Here is a 17,370-nt window from a genome sequence, read left to right as displayed (position 1 = left end):
AAATAATGGAAAAAATATACCATACAAACACTAAAGTAAAGAAAACTGGATGGCTCTATTGCTATCCATGTCGATATCAGAGCAAGGAATATTAACATTTTCTTTACCATTTTTGTATTATATTAATGGTAATGAGATCATTTTATCAAGAGTCATGAATGTTCATGTCATAAATTTAATGCACCTAATAACAGATGTTCAAAATAGATTAAGCAAAACTAATAGCTCTGCAAGAAGGAAAGCCTTAGCACATTGTCCTGTTCCCATGGCTGCTAATGCTTGCTCAGAGAGGACGGAGGAAAATACTGGTTTCTCAGAGCAAGAGAATTACATATTTGTAAAAAAATGGCTTTAGGCTGTTACCTCTTTCAGCTCCATGGGGGAGGGGAGTTTTCTGTGCTGCTGCTGGCCTTAAAGGTGTGCAAGAGCAACCACATATGAAAGTACACAGTCAATTTAGGAATATATTTAAACCCAGTCATCTCAAAGTCTGCTTTCTAACTAACTATACAGATTACTATAAGCTACACAGAGCCTTATTTTAGCTTAAATGTTTACCAACTAGTCTAACTTTTCCTGCCTCTCTGAACTGATAAATAACCACATACTTCTTGGCCCAGTTGGCTTGATGTTTGCTCATCTGATTCCCAGCCCAAATTTATGTTGAAGGGAGCCAAATAAGGAAAGTTAATGTATGTGAAATATGACTAATGGAAGTTATAGTTAGAAAACTCAAGTTGCTTCTCTGTGTGTTTATGTATATTAATGTAAATGAAATATAACTCCTAGAAGGGTGTACTTGTTGATGTCAGACATGTAGTCTATCCATAAATGAACAGATTTCTGTACACAGGCTGAAGACATACACAACAAACCATCCTTACAACATATGATATCTTTAATTAAAATGATATTGGTGATTTAACATTTAGTGAGAAGATGACTGCTAGGGAAATGAAGTATTTTATGACTATCTATAATAAAATGTTTAGAATAAAAAACAGTAAGAAACATCAATTGACTTTGTAATTGAAGACAGCAGGCTAACCAAATATTGTTTTCCCACTTCTTGTACAGAGACCACAAAAAATAATTCTTAAGAAACACAGAGGCCCTGGCCGGTTGGCTCAGTGGTAGAGCATTGGCCTGATGTGTGGATGCCCTGGGTTTGATTCCCAGTCAGGGCACACAAGAGAAGTGACCATCTGCTTCTCCATCCTCCCCCTCTTCTCTCTCTCTCTCTCTTTTCTCCTCCCATAGCCATGGCTCAATTAGTACAAGTGAATGAGCTCTGGGCGTTGAGGATGGCTCTGTGGAGCCTCTACCTCAGGAACTAAAATTAGCTCATTGCAAGCATGGCCCCAGATGGGTAGAGCATCGGCCCCAGATGGGAGTTGCCAGGCAAATTCTGTTCAGAAAGCATGTGAGATTTTGTCTCTCTATCTCCCATCCTCTCACTTGGAAAAGAAAGAAAAAAAAAGCACAGGGAAAATAATTACCGTTTTTGTATATTTTTGTTTCTCAAAATTATTTGGGATAATTTTTCTTAGTCAGGGATAAGCAAAAATAAGATGTAAGAAATATTAAAATGGGGAAAATCCTGTATTGTGTCGGAGAATATAGCAAAAGAAAAATTCCTCCATTAGGTATTGTAATTTAGTGTGTGACAAAAATGTTTAAAATTATAATTAAAGTGACTTAAAATGACCTATGTATTTAAAAAGTCAAGTAAGAACTTGAGGGATAAAACTCAAAATAAATTTGCTCTCAGTAGTAACTTGATGCAATATAAATTCTCTCATTTTGATAGTCATTGATATAAAATCCGGCTCTCTGTACTCTAGTATTGCCTACATTTTCTATAAAGAGTGACTTATGTCAGGTCACATCTAAATGACTCAATATTTTGAACTAAAATGTTGTTTATACAATATACACATTCTTTACTTACAAAGCAAAATAAGCTTAACACTTTTATATTAAAAAAACCTGGGATACAGTAGGATTAGTAGCACCATGAAAAATAATTCTTTCTCCAAACTGCAGTCTTTTATTTTACTCAGTGTGATTCTTCTAATGGAATTTTTAACGTGCCTGTTTTACTCACTGGGCAAAATATATAATCTTCATCTTATAATCCTTAGAGAAAGTCATTCTGGGCCCAAAAAGTAAATTCATTTCCTCATTTCTTTTGTAGAAAAATAATAGCAACCTTGTTCTGGCATATTGCTGAGGTACATTTGAATCTTCATGGTTACTATTCAGCATGTTCTCTTGGTCATATATAGTAGCACCATTGGTGGCAGCACTGGTAAAGTTCGGGAGAGTGAGAAATTGCATCTGAAAATTTATATATCTCACATTTAAAAGCACACAAAGAATTCTTCAAAATGTTATGTCCTCTTCATGCACACTTGACATCGGCTAATACGTGTCCTCAAGTCTCCTGTCTTCAGCGTTTCTGATTGAGGTTTGCTGGGAAATAAGAAACAAGTTAATCAGATTAGTCTCTTTGGTATTGCCATTCTATTATTAGTTCAAATTCACATGCAAACATTAGTTTTGTGTTTAAGAAGCTCTCCTGATGACTGCACGGTTAACTTTTGAGCAATAGGATCAAGTGCAGTGACCAGTACGGCCTAAGACCATTACTGGTAGATAGTTTTGTGACTCTTCTCCACACTACTAATATCTTTGTCTATTTGTCTCTCTTTTTTTGGATATCATTTTTTAATTAATTGTATTGGGGTGACACTGGTTAACAATATTACACAGGTTTCAGGTGCACAATTATACAACATATATGAGTACACCGTTGTCTCTCCCTCTTACACATTTTTTTTCTAGTAGTCCTAGAATTAGGGAGATCTGGACAACTAATGATAGAATAATTGATAATAAATGCCTAAAGATAACACATAAGAAAATATTAAGTGATAACAATTCAAAAGAAGCAATAAATTATATTTAAACCAAAAATGTTCTATAAATCAAAGTATCCTGAAGTACCTGTGTTATATGTGATCTCCCTAGTTTCAACTCCTGGATGAGAGCCCTGAAAACATCCTGGGAAAAGTGTTCACTTGACTGGGAGAGGAAAGTCAGATTATAGCTTCAGTTTTTGAGATGGCCTCAATCTAGTTGAACATTTCCTTACTTGTTACTGAGCAGGTCACATGACCTTTCCTTGCTTTGTCTGTTTTGCTATTGAAGAACTGCTACCAAGCCATCTCAAACCACAGGTACTTACTATTAGCTAAGTTTGTTTTTCTCATCTGTGCCAGGTACATGAAGAGGACGAGAAAGAATAAAGGACACAGTCCACTAAATTTTTGACATTTGTTGGGTATAAACCATCCATGAGTTGTCTCTCTTTTCGCTAGCATCTTTGAATGAAGCTAAGGACATAAATAAAACTAAAGCCATAGCACCTTACCTAAACATGTCTGACACATCTACAGTGGCCAGCCAAAAGCTGTAGGAATTGGCATAGTAGTTGCAGGTGCCCCGCCCATGGCATTCAATGAAGGGAGCTGAACGAAACTCTTCCAAGCAGGAACCAGGGGAAGCTAGGGCTTGACCTGAGCCCTCCGCCCCAGCACTTGTATGCTAGAAAAGACAAGGAAAAATGTACCACAACACCCATGTGCATAGCTTAGTGAATACTCAAAATTATGTGCTGAATTTGGCCCCAAAATTCAAATATAGTGAAGGAACTAGAACCACAGGTAAGAGAACAGTACCCACACCAAGAACACAACAAAAGCAGCATGCAGCTCATAAAAATATGTTCTAGAATATGTGTGATGAGGAACACAGAACTTGAATAGAAGCTATTTGAGATCAAGCTTCTTACTCTACAAATGATAGGGATTCTGCATATTGGGAAGAAATGTTGATATGATAGTCAGCTAGGATGACAAAGAGAAGAAAGAGTGCTTCATACCATCATGAAGGAATAACCAATCCAGAGAGAATCCCATCCCTGAGGACAGCGGGGAATCTGGATGGTCTGACTGTGAACTGCAATCACCACAGCCGGAGCTTCACACACGGCACATCTAGTGAGAGGAAGGGCGAGGAAACACAATCTAGAGCACGATGTGGGAATAGCAGTCCCTCTTCTTTGGAAGTTATCCTGGTATAGAAGCCCACTAAAGTGTCTTCAATGCTCAGAAAAAGAAGATAAAATGCACTTCGAGAACTACTTTTCCATGTCTTGTCTCTTGGTTTACATAACAAACATAAATAAAAACTGAACCTTTTTCAAGAAACTAAAGAATCATGGCTATAGCATTCTCATTTTCCATTCTGTCCTAAATTCATACGTGCTATAGGCAATGCCATAACTGCTATAAGAGTGCAGCTTAGTGTATTGCACATACTGCTTGCTGTCAGAGTGCCCAGCTAGAAGTAGACAATTAATAATGCTGAAACTGTGGAAAGAACAATGTCTGCTAAACTGTAAAAAGACACAGATAATTTTTCAACTCCCACCCATTATCTTTGGTCCAAAGGTATTCATTAACCATAATGGTATTTATAAACCTATCTGGATAAGAAGTACATATCCAGAACACTGGGTAGGTACCCAGGAACTTGGAGATGTGGCTTAAATCTACAAAAGCAAGTAAAACAGCAACAGAGTAAACATAGCTGAGTCTACCAAATCTTTTTTTTACAGAAACAGAGAGAGGGACAGATAGGGACAAACAGACAGGAAGGGAGAGAGATGAGACGCATCAATTCTTCATTGCAGCATGTTAGTTGCTCATTGATTGATTTACCGTATGTGTCTTGACCAGGGGGCTACAGCAGAACGATTGATCCCTTGCTCAAACTAGTGAACTTGGGCTTCAAGCCAGCAACCTTTGGGCTCAAGTCTACGATTCCATGCTCAAGCCAGCAGCCTCGCACTCAAGCTGGTGAGCCTGCTCTCAAGCCATATGAACCCATACTCAAGCTAGCGACCTTGGGGTCTCAGACCTGGGTCTTATGTATCCCAGTCCAATGCCCTATCCACTACACCAATACCTGGTCAGGCTACCAAATCTTTAATAAAGAACATGAGCTGACCTTTTGAAATACTGAACTGACTTGGGAAAGTTTATCTACAAAACAAGGAATACTTTAGGGGAACTTTTACTCCCAAGAGTTGGGATGGACAAAAATAACAAAAAAGTCAATTCCGAAAGGATTTAGACAAATGTATTTAAAAAGGGTACCCTGGCCTGACCAGGTGGTCTCACAGTGGTTAGAGCATTGACCTGGAATGCTGAGGACCCAGCTTCAAAACCCTAAGGTCACTAGCTTGAGCGTGGGTTCATCCGGCTTGATTGCGGGGTTACTGGCTTGAGCATGGGATTACAGACATGACCCCATGGTCGCTGGTTTGAGTCCAAAGGTTGTTGGCTTGCGCCCATGGCCTCTGGCTTGAAGCCCAAGGTCACTGGTTTAAGCCCAAGGCCATTGACTTGAGCAAAGTGTCACTGGCTCGGCTGGACCCCCCAGGTCAGGGCACATATGAGAAAGCAATCAATGAACCACTAAGGTGCTGCAACAAATAATTGATGCTTCCCATCTCTCTCCTTTCTCGTCTGTCTGTCCATGTCTGTCTCTGTCTCTAAAACAAAAAACAAAATGAGCACCCTGAATTTGCTACTAAAATAGGCTGGACTAGTTTTAGCCTTTATATTCAAGGTAAAACACACACACACACACACATGCACACACACACACAAAACGACTTTCCAATGATTCACCCTCTATTATGGCATTCTCAGATAAATTGGGTTATGATCAGAATGAAAATGCAGTCTCTACTATGCCTAAGAGATCAAATTAAACTAGGGTTCTAGCCTGACAAAACTCTAGGAAATCTCTGTGAATAGTACCACTCTCTTCTTCGTTACCCATGCCCCAAACTTCTGTTATCAGTTCATCTTTCTCATAGCTAATCAACTGCAAAATCTTATCTTATTCTATTAAAATGATACATGTCCCCCATTGAGAGTTCCAATCCAGTTCTACCAGGATTATTACAATACCTTCAATCTAACTGATCTCTCTACCTCAGGACTATCCCCTCTGTAATCTATGTTACACACCAATGTTTTTGTATTCTTCCCTGAAATGAAGGTCAAAAACTTTTTAGGGCTCCCCATTATATAGCAAAGAAATCCCAAACTAAAATCTGAAACTGTGTACAAGCTTACAACCCAATCTTCCTTCTCACAATGTAACCTTTACAAAGTACATTCTAAATCAGGGGTCCCCAAACTTTTTACACAGGGGGCCAGTTCACTGTCCCTCAGACCGTTGGAGGGCCAGACTATAAAAAAAACTATGAACAAATCCCTATGCACACTGCACATATCTTATTTTAAAGTAAAAAACAAAACAGGAACAAATACAATATTTAAAATAAAGAACAAGTAAATTTAAATCAACAAACTGACCAGTATTTCAATGGGAACTATGGGCCTGCTTTTGGCTAATGAGATGGTCAATGTCCGGTTCCATATTTGTCACTGCTAGCCGTAACAAGTGATATGACGTGCTTCCGGAGCCGTGACGCGTGCATCCCGCGTCACTGGAAGTAGTACTGTACGTGAGCGATGCTGCCAATGACCACCAATGAAAGAGGTGCCCCTTCCGGAAGTGCGGCGGGGGCCGGATAAGTGGCCTCAGGGGGCCGCATGTGGCCCGCGGGCCGTAGTTTGGGGACCCCTGTTCTAAATACATCAATCTACTACCTATTCCCATGTTCTCTACCTTGTATGTTCTTCTCCCTTATAACTGCCTGTGTCTCAATTGTTCCCTATCCTTCAAGGACTAACCAGTTCAAAATATATTTCTTCTGTATAGTCATCCCGGATTTCTCCAATTAGATTTAAATATAAACTGCTCACAAAAATTAGGGGATATTTTATAGCTTCATACTCATTTTGAAATATCCCCTAATTTTTTATAGCAGCATATGACTAGACTGTAAGCTCTTCATATATTACACTATGTCTATCTTGGGGCCTGGATAAAAAAGATCACCAATAAATATAAATTAAAGTAAATACTAAATCGAATATTATAAAGACACCTCTATTCTACCTAACCTGAGAGAAGTATGGTCCGATTATTAGTTTTGGACTCATTTCTGAGGTGCTAATCTAACTGGGGACTGCAACAAGTCAAAGCTTTATCAATGTCTCACCGACTAATGAATGGCTGAATGCTCTGGCCCTTCAGGGGCTCCATGTTCATTGGCATGGGCTCTGGGGTGGAGAGCCAGTAAGAATAGTCATTTCTTGAAGCAAAGTTACAAACATTGTTAATGTTGCAGAACATGAAAGGCATGGTACTGAAGCGACGGAGGCAGCTGCCGGCTGTCCCTAGAAAGAATCAGGGAGAAAAAGACGAGGGACTGCATCAGGATGATACTTTCATTTCTCCTAAAACAGTAACAAACAACATTTCAAAGACAAACGTGGCCACATTTCTTAGATAATAAATATACAGTGGTGGCCAAAAGTAGATTTACAGTTGTGATTACATAAAACAGTTTATTCTTGTATTCTTATTTATTAGATATTGTATTAGTTTCCATATGAACAAATGTAAAGCTACTTTTGCCAACCCCTGTACTTTATTTATTCAATTTTAAGATGCCTATTCACTTAGATTTGAACATTTTTGAGATCAGAATATATTTTGCAATTTATGTAGACATTTATTGTGGAAGCTCATTATATATGTTTCCCGACACAGTTTTTAAAATGGTGTTGTCTTGTGAAGAATACTGGGTGATTTCTTGTGGATGTGTGAGGAGCAGAAGCCAAATCCTTATAATATCATATCACATCTATATTTCCTCTCCAAGCTTTCCTCTCTTCTTACAAGTCATCCCCAGTATCTATCTTGTGTGGGTTTGTAATTTCTTTAAGCCTAGGGACAATTGGAGTGCTGACCAATATGTACAGCAACCACGGACAGGTTTGCAAGTGAATAATAAAAAAAAAAAAGTAAAGAAGAGATAAGGGAAGAATGTCAGTGAAAAGTAAAAGAAATCGAATATCCGGCCTGGTAGGAGCAATAGAGATTATCTCTATCAGTGATCAAGCCTTTCTATTCTCATTTACTCACAAAAGAAGCATGAAAAATGATGTACCCTTCACACATTTTTAAGTTGATACATAAAATTTTCATCAGAAGTTTAAGTTGATACTGCACCAGTTATTAAAGTTAGTAGTTATTGGCTCTGGGCTCCAAACTCACCCTTGTACACTCTGCTTTGTAATACTGGAGGCTACGGACATTTCAACATTGTCAGTTATCATTTCTAGGGTTTTGTGAATATTTATATATATTTTAAAAAACCTTTATATCACTGTTTTAACTGTATCCAGTGTAATAATTTAAACTTAACAATAAACATTTTTAAAAGTACATAAGCTGGGTTTTAGCAATTGGAAATTATTTTACGCTACTTTTGCATTTAAAAATTGTATTTCCATTCCACTTCTCACACAGTTTTATTCTAATGCATTTCTTACTTTTGAAAGTCTTTTAATGATCATCCTGTCATATTTCTCTGAAACAAAAATTTACAGTAACTTTTAATAACTTACTGCGACCATGAAGCTTTACATGTCAAATATTTTACTTTGAGTTGTCATCATTACAGTTATTAATTCACAAGTGGTAAAAAAATACAGATATAATTACTAAACATAAAATGTAAACTTTTATTGTAAATATACTTATTAATGAGATGAATTCGAAGGGAATTATAGAGCCTCTGTTAATAGATATTTTAAGAAAACTATTATTTTTAATTGCCCTTTTGAATTTGTCTCCGAAAGCCTTTCACACTTCAAGGCAATGTGCTGCAGCATAATTATTTTCATAAAAAGTGGAAGATGGCTGATAGTGAAAAGGGATACTATTTCTCCAAAGCATATACCCAGGCAGTTCAACATTAGGAGAAAAAAACATGAAAGTGTAGGATTTGAATTGATTCCTTTAAAATTATGTCTGTATATCTCTTGGTAATTACTCATTTATTCAAAGGGGTATGCTTATTTCAGACTGGAAATGGCTGAATGTGGCAGTGAATAACAAATTGGCATGATTAAAAAAATGAATGGATTCAGAATTCGTAACTGTTGTAGTCAACTCTTATCTCCATCAGATTCTGAATGTGTGGCTTTGAGTAAATCACTTAATCTCTTAGCCAATTTATTTGTGTATAAAATGAAAAAAAAAAAACACCTGACCTATATATTTCTTGATCTTAGTTGTAAAGATGAAATTGTCTGATAAATATAAAAGTCCTTTTGAAATATAAAATAATTTAAATATACAAGTAACATCACTACCTAATTAAGAACAGAGCTGGAAATATCCTTTCAAGAATCCAACACCAAGTATTTATTTGACTAAGTAATTGTTTCTTTAACATCAAAGCTATAACTACCTTTATGCTTTGTTGAGCCACCAAGATATCTATAATTTATACTTCTGTTAGTTTTAGCAGATATTCTGCAATAAGGATCACCCTTGGGATACTGGACCCTATGTGGGCCTCTGAATGCATACTATGACAGCCCTTGTTTGACTTAGTGAATGTATTTTGACAAGTTATAGTGACATACTGGATAGCAGGTTCCTAAATTCTTTTTGTGTTTCTCTTATATTTTTAATTCCATGGTGCTCAAACACTTCTAATAGTTCGTACTGACTTTATAGGTCAAATATTTTAAGTATGCAAGATCGATTATGGGTATAAGGTAGACTCTAATGGTGAAGAATAGATTAAAAGGAAAATACTTTTATGAAAAAAGAATATAGAGGTTGTCTAAAATAGAAGAGTACTTTCACAACAAAGGTTTGTTGATAGTAAAATTAGAAAAAAACAACAATATATAATGGAAGCAAAAATAGCGGAGGAAAGATGAAAAGTAGAAGAGGGAGAAGAAAGTTGTTGAGAATATTACTAATTTACTTGGCTTGAAAAAATAACCTGTGACTACTGTCTTCCACATAAGTGGATGTGCTTACTCTAGTGGCCCAGACCTGCCCAATAGGTATGGCCATAAGCACTGGGAACAGAGTAAGCCGAGCAGACCCCTGGAGGTCTGTGTTGCTACAGAACCATTTTTCACAGACTGGCACAGCTAAAGAGACCTCAGTAGGCTTCTTAGTGCAGAGATCTCAGAAACTAGGAACACAAAATATCACCTTAAATGTTTTTATGGAGGCAAAGGTGATAGTGATCCTTAAAATAGGCAGTCCCAGGTCAACCTATGTGACCCCAAAATCTAATGTCAAAATTCTGTACAATGAAATCTTGAGGACTGGAAAAGGGAGAGTTATCCAGTCCAGCTGCATCCGTCAACCAACCTCACACTAGGCTAATCAGTGCTTTGAGTTTAAAGTTAAATATCATTTATTTTAAACTCATAGTAAATATATTCAGCTGCCCTTGACATGGTCTTCAATTTGGAAATCCCGCAAGAATAGAGAGATGTACTTTGGTCAAAGCTACTCTAGAACACAATATGATTTTCAAATAAAAAAAAATCAGACATAGTAAGAAATAAGATATCAAATATCTCACCCAAGTCTTGACCGTGAGCTCTTTTATTTCCTTGTACATACAGGAGAGAAAAACCTTCATAAACCTGGACAGTTCCCTGTGGGCATTGTGGTGCATCTGTTGTCTGGCTGTGCCGTGTGATGAGGAATCCATGGACCATAGAGGAATCTCCAGGGGGACCTGGGGGACCTTGCAGTCCATCTGGCCCAGGGGGACCATCCAAACCACGGGTACCTATTTCCATGGAATCATCAGTATACAAGATTAAATGAGCTATAAACCACTATTATGTCTGTTGACAAAAGATTATGACCTCATTTGATTAGTTAATTTAGTCAATATTTATAGGGTTTCTATAAGACCATTGTCAAATATCATTTGTTTGGAAATAAATAAAATATGGTCCCTACCTTCAAATATATATATATATTCTGTCTAGATTTGGTTGAACACATGAAGCACTAAATAAATATGGGGTACTTGGAACCTTAGATGGGTAGAAGTGATGTTTATTTGGGATGTCTGCATGTTATCTAGTCTCTTGCTGTATCAAAGAAGTCCAAACTCTATTATAAAATTTCATCATGCTGTTTTGTTCATCAATAAGTAAGAAAGGGTGTGGTTGTCATCAGTCTGCCAGCTTCAGTGCTGAAAAACATTTCCCTTAGAATCTGTCTAGGGAATTAGTCTCAGGCATACCTTTTGTTTAGAGTATAGGTAGGACACTCTAGAGAAGCCTTTTAAAAATGTCTATTTTCAATCTACGACTGGTTCCCTTTTTCCATATATCCTCTTGATTTGAGTTACTTTTTAAAATTTCTTTATATACAAGCTTTGGACCACTGTGTGTACAAATTTTCATTTTGGGGAAATGTCACAGCAATACCCATGTGATAAAGATGACATTCTATGGTCTCTTCCCTAGAAAGACAGTTAATGAAATGGCAGGGTATTGGTTCTAGGAAGGCCATAAGTATCAGCATTCTGCCTTATTGCTATGACATCTTTTTGCCAGTACAAACTCTTCATGTTTACATTATTTAGAGTTAATTTATATTTTCTAGAGTTTTTAACACACGTGAAAAATGTTGAATTTATAACATTTTCTTTTTTAGATATCTTTAGTGTATTTTTATTGTAAATTGAATCAAATTATTTTTGGAAGTAAGTTGAGTACAGATTAGAAATCTAATAGATACCAATATGCCTAACCTGTAGTGGTGCAGTAGATAAAGTATCGACCTGGAATGCTGAGGTCACTGGTTTGAAACCCTAGGCTTGCCCAATCAAGACACATATGGGAGTTGATGCTTCCTGCTTTTCCCCCCTTCACTCTCTCTCTCTTTCTCTCTCTCTCTCCTCACTAAAATAAATAAATAAATAAATAAATAAAATTTAAAAAAGACCAATACAATATTATGAGGAGCACCTATTAATAAGTTGCCTCAAAAATCAATTTATCATCTTAGTATAAAAAAATACTATAACTCTCAAAGTTTTATGTAGAGCACTTAAACTTTGCAGATATATTTACTGAAATTTATAATGGAAATTGTATTCTTTTGTGATATTTTCATTTTTTATTTCATTTTTAATTTTTTTTTATTTTTTCAAGTGAGAGGAGGGGAGATAGAAAGACAGACTCCCGCATGTACCTCGATCGGGATCCACCTGGTAATCCCCAGCTTTGGGCCAACGCTTAGCCCAACCAAGCTATCTTCAGCACCTGGGGCAGATACTCAAACCAATCAAGTCATTGGCTGTCAGAGGAGAAGAGAGAGAAAAAGGAGACAGGATGGGCAAGAGAAGCAGATGGTCACTTCTCATGTGTGCCCTGATTGGGGATCGAATCCGGGATGTCTGCACACTGGGCCAATGGCCAGGGCCATGATAGCTTCAAATGTGGAAGGATTCACAATAGTTTCAGGATGGTCATGGGACACATACTAAAAATTATCAGAACAGGAAAATACAGCTTGTACCTGTAAAATCCCCATTTTGAGAAAGTTCTGGGTTTTCCAGTGCTCCAAACACATAAATAAAAACAGTATTTCTATACTTCTCTTATACTTACAAATCTCCTTGTATCTGTTCTCCAACAACAGATTTACCAGAAAGCCTTACTATCTCAAGAGGAGGCTCTCACAGCCCCAGTTGGAGGCCATATGTCCAGACATAATCAATACTTAAATGTCAGCAGCAGCAATGTTTTAGTTGTCGCACCTGGCTGGCCGGGCAGACCTGGGTCTCCTTTGCGCCCTACTGCACCATCAAAGCCAGGGAGTCCATTGCGTCCAGGATCTCCTGGAGTGCCAATTGGACCTACAGGAAAGAAGAAATAAGGTTTCCAAATGTAAGCACCATAATTCAACACCCAGACATATCTAGGAGTCTTCAGGTCTTTGATTGTCACTGAATTTAAAATCTAGTTTTGTGTTTAATACAAAAGGAATAGCTCAAACTCAGGAAAAAGGATGCAGACAAGGAATTAGTATTCATTTTTTTATAAAAATTTTTTTATTTTAATGGGGTGACATAAATAAATCAGGGTACATATATTTACATATATTCAAAGAAAACATGTCCAGGTTATCTTGTCATTCAATTATGTTGCATACCCATCACCCAAAGTCAGATTGTCCTCTGTCACCTTCTATCTAGTTTTCTTTGTGCCCCTCCCCCACCCCTTCCCCCTCTCCCTCCTTCCTTCCCCCCACCCCCCCGTAACCACCACACTCTTGTCCATGTCTCTTAGTCTCGTTTTTATGTCCCACCAATGTATGGAATCATGCAGTTCTTGTTTTTTTTCTGATTTACTTATTTCACTCCGTATAATGTTATCAAGATCCCACCATTTTGTTGTAAGTGAACCGATGTCATCATTTCTTATGGCTGAATAATATACCATGGTGTATATGTGCCACATCTTCTTTATCTAGTCTTCTATTTTTTTTACAGTGATTAAAGCCTTTAAGCAAACTCTTGGCCAATACAGCAAGAATCCATAATAGAGTAGTATTCATTTTAAACAATCTATTTGTCTCTGTGGAGATTCCTATATGATGACAGTTGTGTTCTCATTGTCTTCAAAACAAGATAGGAGTATGAGTCCCAACTTTTGTTATCTATCCCACCATAAGTAAGGTTGCTACTGCCTGGTACCTTTTATTTATGGAAAGACTGCCACTCAGTCACTTAATGAGAGACAGTGAGATTCGTTTCTAGATATATTTTTAATAATCAAAGTTGGCTTCAAGCATAGACTCAAATGGCCAACTAAACAAGGTTTAGTTCTAAAATCATGAGGCTTCACTGTGGGGAAATAATGGTGCACCAAATCAGCTTCCTATCCTTCTAGTAGCTGAGATAAAGAAAGCAGCAGATTCTTAAATGAAAATTAATTTAATTATAGCCTTTTAAACAACACTAACTTAATCATTCAAATTAGAATACCCAGAGGAGCTAGAAGAAATTGGACTGGGACTAAAAGAAGTTAAGACATTAGAAACTGAAAAAGAAAGAAGTTAGGAAAGGGAAGGGAAGGGAAGGGAAGGGAAGGGAAGGGAAGGGAAGGGAAGGGAAGGGAAGGGAAAGGAAAAGGAAAAGGAAAAGGAAAAGGAAAAGGAAAAGGAAAAGGCAAGGCAAGGCAAGGCAAGGCAAGGCAAGGAAAGGAAAGGAAAGGAAAGGAAAAGAGTGGAGTGGAGTGGAGTGGAAAGGAGGAAGGAAGGAAGGAAGGAAGGAAGGAAGGAAGGAAGGAAGGAAGGAAGGAAGGAAGGAAGGAAGGAAGGAAAGAAGGAAATGGAACTTGTGGTAGTCTGGTGTCCTACCAGTTGCTAAGGCTCCTACTGTCAGAAACAAACTCTGACAAGTGAAAGGAGAATTAGAAAAATGTTCTTAAATAGATAAGGCTTAAAAACACGATCTGCAAAGGTACCTGGTAATCCTTGAGGTCCTGGGAGTCCTGGTAAACCTTTAAATCCAGGCTGGCCTGGGACCCCTGGTGGACCAGCATCTCCTTTGATTATAATGGTCTGTCCTGAAGGACCAGGTAATCCAGGGGGACCTAAATGTCAAAACACATACATTTAAAGGTAGGGAAGAGAAAAGTTAGAAGGAATGAATGTCAAAGTGACCTAAAGTCAGAATAAGAACTGGTATGAGAGAAACAAGTTATGTGTATGGGAATGTTGTCATGTTGAACAGAAATATGTTTGGGAAAATTATTATTATCTACCCAGAAGATTGATGAAACAACATTTTCTTAAGGCCAATGAAAAAATTAGTCATATTGTCCTTATTTTCAAGCTTGGAAGCATGACTTGATTAGTATATTATCTAATTCGTGTCAAATCTGTGAACACTGGTGTCAGGGGAAGACAAGTCTACTTCCTGACAGGTCCATTATAATTCTAACATCATTTGCAGTTCGTGTTTGTTGTGCTTGTCAAGGGACCTATTGAACAAATAAGGGAATTTAGCAGATGCCTTATTTCACAGTTTATAGGAAACCTTTATAAGTCAGCTAAAAAACAAACAATAAAAAAACTATTTTTATATCAAAACATATCTATGTGACTTCCTCTTGTGATGTGTTCAATTGAATGTGGAAAAGTCAGTATACTAGGCAATAAAAAAAAATCTAAGTGCAACATTCTTGTTAGTCCTTCATCTATTTTAAACATAAAAGGTCTGGTCCCGATATGACATTAATAAAATAGCTTGAGAGATTAGTAAGTAGAGAGAGAGTCTTGTCTATTTTGCTTCAGTTGTTAGGGGTTAAGACTGAAAGTTTGGTTGAAAGAAGAAATGCAAACTTTCAAACTCTTTGATTTATTTAAGTATCAGGTGTAAGTAGTTACAAAAATAATTCTTACCTGGGGGACCAATAAGTCCTGGAACCCCCTCAGGGCCAGTTGAACCAGGAACTCCACTGGGACCTTTCATGCCTGCAAAGAAGGTGTATATAATTGTTCAGCAGAGCACCAGGACCACAGCCTTTGCCCAGTCAAGTCAGAAAATGGGTAGCTTGTCCTAAATGTGTTTAATAGAAAGGGGAACCACAAAACATCCTTTCAAATACCTGGAAATCCTGGAACACCAGGGAGACCAGGATCTCCTTTCATTCCATTGAGACCTGGCCGGCCAGGATTACCCTGAATAAATAAAATCATTAATTTTAGAGAAAAAAATGGAGGGGGAGAGTAAGATTATAAGTGGTACTGCATATTGATATATAACACTGGTTCTAGAGTTAAACTTCCAGGATTCAAATCCCAGTTTTGCCTCTTATTAGCTGGTGTGAGCTGGAGTTGATTATGTAACCTCTTTGATCCATGGTTTTCTCACTCACAGAGAAAATAATAATATCTACTTTATGAGATTGTTGCAAGTATTAAATGAGATGGTTCATATTAAGTATTTAGAAAAATGATTAGCACTGTATGCTTAATAAATGATAGACATTCTTTTACTACAATTAGCAAAAACACTACTTTTTTTAAAATGTAGCTCTGAGGTGATAAGTACTTGGATTAGAATTCCATGTGCAGAAATGATAACATCTGAAAGACTTAGGAAAAATTATATATTAGGACCTATTAATTAACTGGGTTTGAAGGTCAAGAAAACTATGTGAAGAAGAAAAGTTGAAAATATCTTTAGAATGAGCCTAAAAGGATAAGTGTAAGACAATAAAACTATTATTAGTAGAAAAGAAAAGGGGACTTGGAACACCACATCATGCTAAAAATGCTAGAAAATGGTTAAAAAACAAAAAGGAGAAACATGTATGTCAGAAAGAGATAGGATCCAGTTTGAAGGGATTCCCAAATCTAAGACAATTTGAACATCAAAATAAGTAGTGATAGTTCAAGAACTAGAAATCATTAAAAACAATTTATGAGCCCATACTGATAATAAATAGACAATAAATGGAAGAAATCAGAGTCTATCTTACAGTAGGGCCAACTGTTATATAAGTACGTAGTGCTAAAGGTTGGAAAATCATTTGCCCCTGTAATATTACTGACTGGTAAAGGAAAAAATTTAAAGGGAGATTTTGATGAGAAGCAGTACACTGGAAGACCTTTTTATTTTTTTTAAAATGAGGGGAGAGGAGATAGACAGACAGACTCCCGCATGCGCTATGATTGAGATCCACCCAACAACCCTCATCTGGGGCTGATGCTCGAATCAACCGAGTTATCCGCAGTGCCCAGGGTTGACTCATGAACCAATCAAGCCACTGGCTGCAGAAATGGAAGGGCAGAAGGGAGAGAAGCAGATGGACGCTTCTTCTGTGTGCCCTGATCAGGGATTGAACCGGTACATCTCCATGTCAGGCTGATACTCTATCCAGGACCAAACTGGCCAGTGCCTTACATGATTTTAATGCATGCCTTTCTGTAGTTTTGTTTCTTGGTTACAAGGAAGAAAATTATAAGCATATAATGGAGAAACCAGATAACTTGAGTCTCCATATCTGAGGATGACACAAAATCGCTCATGTAGTATTCCAGCTGGGATGCAAAACCTAAAGAAAAAATAAACCAAAAAAAAATAAATCTATTTTTTTTTAAATGGGAAGGGGTTGCATTTTTCCAAAAATATCAAGATCGGGAAAGAAAGAAAGAAGTTTAGAAATTGTTTCATGTTAAAAGATAATAAAGAGTTATGACAGCTAAATGCAATGCATGATTTGGTCTGGGATCTTTTATCAGGGGAAACGCTAGAAAGAGCATTGACACAATTGGAATAGGTAGTGTATTATATTGATA

General features: G+C 37.2%; 1 protein-coding gene across 1 annotated transcript in view; it reads right to left on the bottom strand.

Annotated features, from left to right (window-relative positions):
• Positions 1 to 872: 872 nt before the first annotated feature.
• The window catches only part of COL4A5 (collagen type IV alpha 5 chain), a 244,253-nt gene continuing 227,755 nt past the window's right edge, over positions 873 to 17,370 (bottom strand). The window contains exons 43-51 of the mRNA XM_066356015.1: positions 15,675 to 15,747; positions 15,469 to 15,540; positions 14,529 to 14,657; positions 12,818 to 12,916; positions 10,616 to 10,828; positions 7,211 to 7,388; positions 3,947 to 4,061; positions 3,437 to 3,609; positions 873 to 2,475 (exon numbers count right to left, since the gene is read on the bottom strand). Coding sequence (XP_066212112.1) covers positions 2,394 to 2,475; positions 3,437 to 3,609; positions 3,947 to 4,061; positions 7,211 to 7,388; positions 10,616 to 10,828; positions 12,818 to 12,916; positions 14,529 to 14,657; positions 15,469 to 15,540; positions 15,675 to 15,747 — 1,134 coding nt within the window. The 3' untranslated portion in view covers positions 873 to 2,393. The remainder of the gene's footprint in view (positions 2,476 to 3,436; positions 3,610 to 3,946; positions 4,062 to 7,210; positions 7,389 to 10,615; positions 10,829 to 12,817; positions 12,917 to 14,528; positions 14,658 to 15,468; positions 15,541 to 15,674; positions 15,748 to 17,370) is intronic.

This window comes from Saccopteryx leptura, chromosome X, assembly GCF_036850995.1.
Source record: "Saccopteryx leptura isolate mSacLep1 chromosome X, mSacLep1_pri_phased_curated, whole genome shotgun sequence".
NCBI lineage: Eukaryota > Metazoa > Chordata > Mammalia > Chiroptera > Emballonuridae > Saccopteryx > Saccopteryx leptura.
The sequence above is the reverse complement of the archived record's forward strand: the minus strand, read 5'-3'. Positions and strand labels throughout refer to the sequence as shown.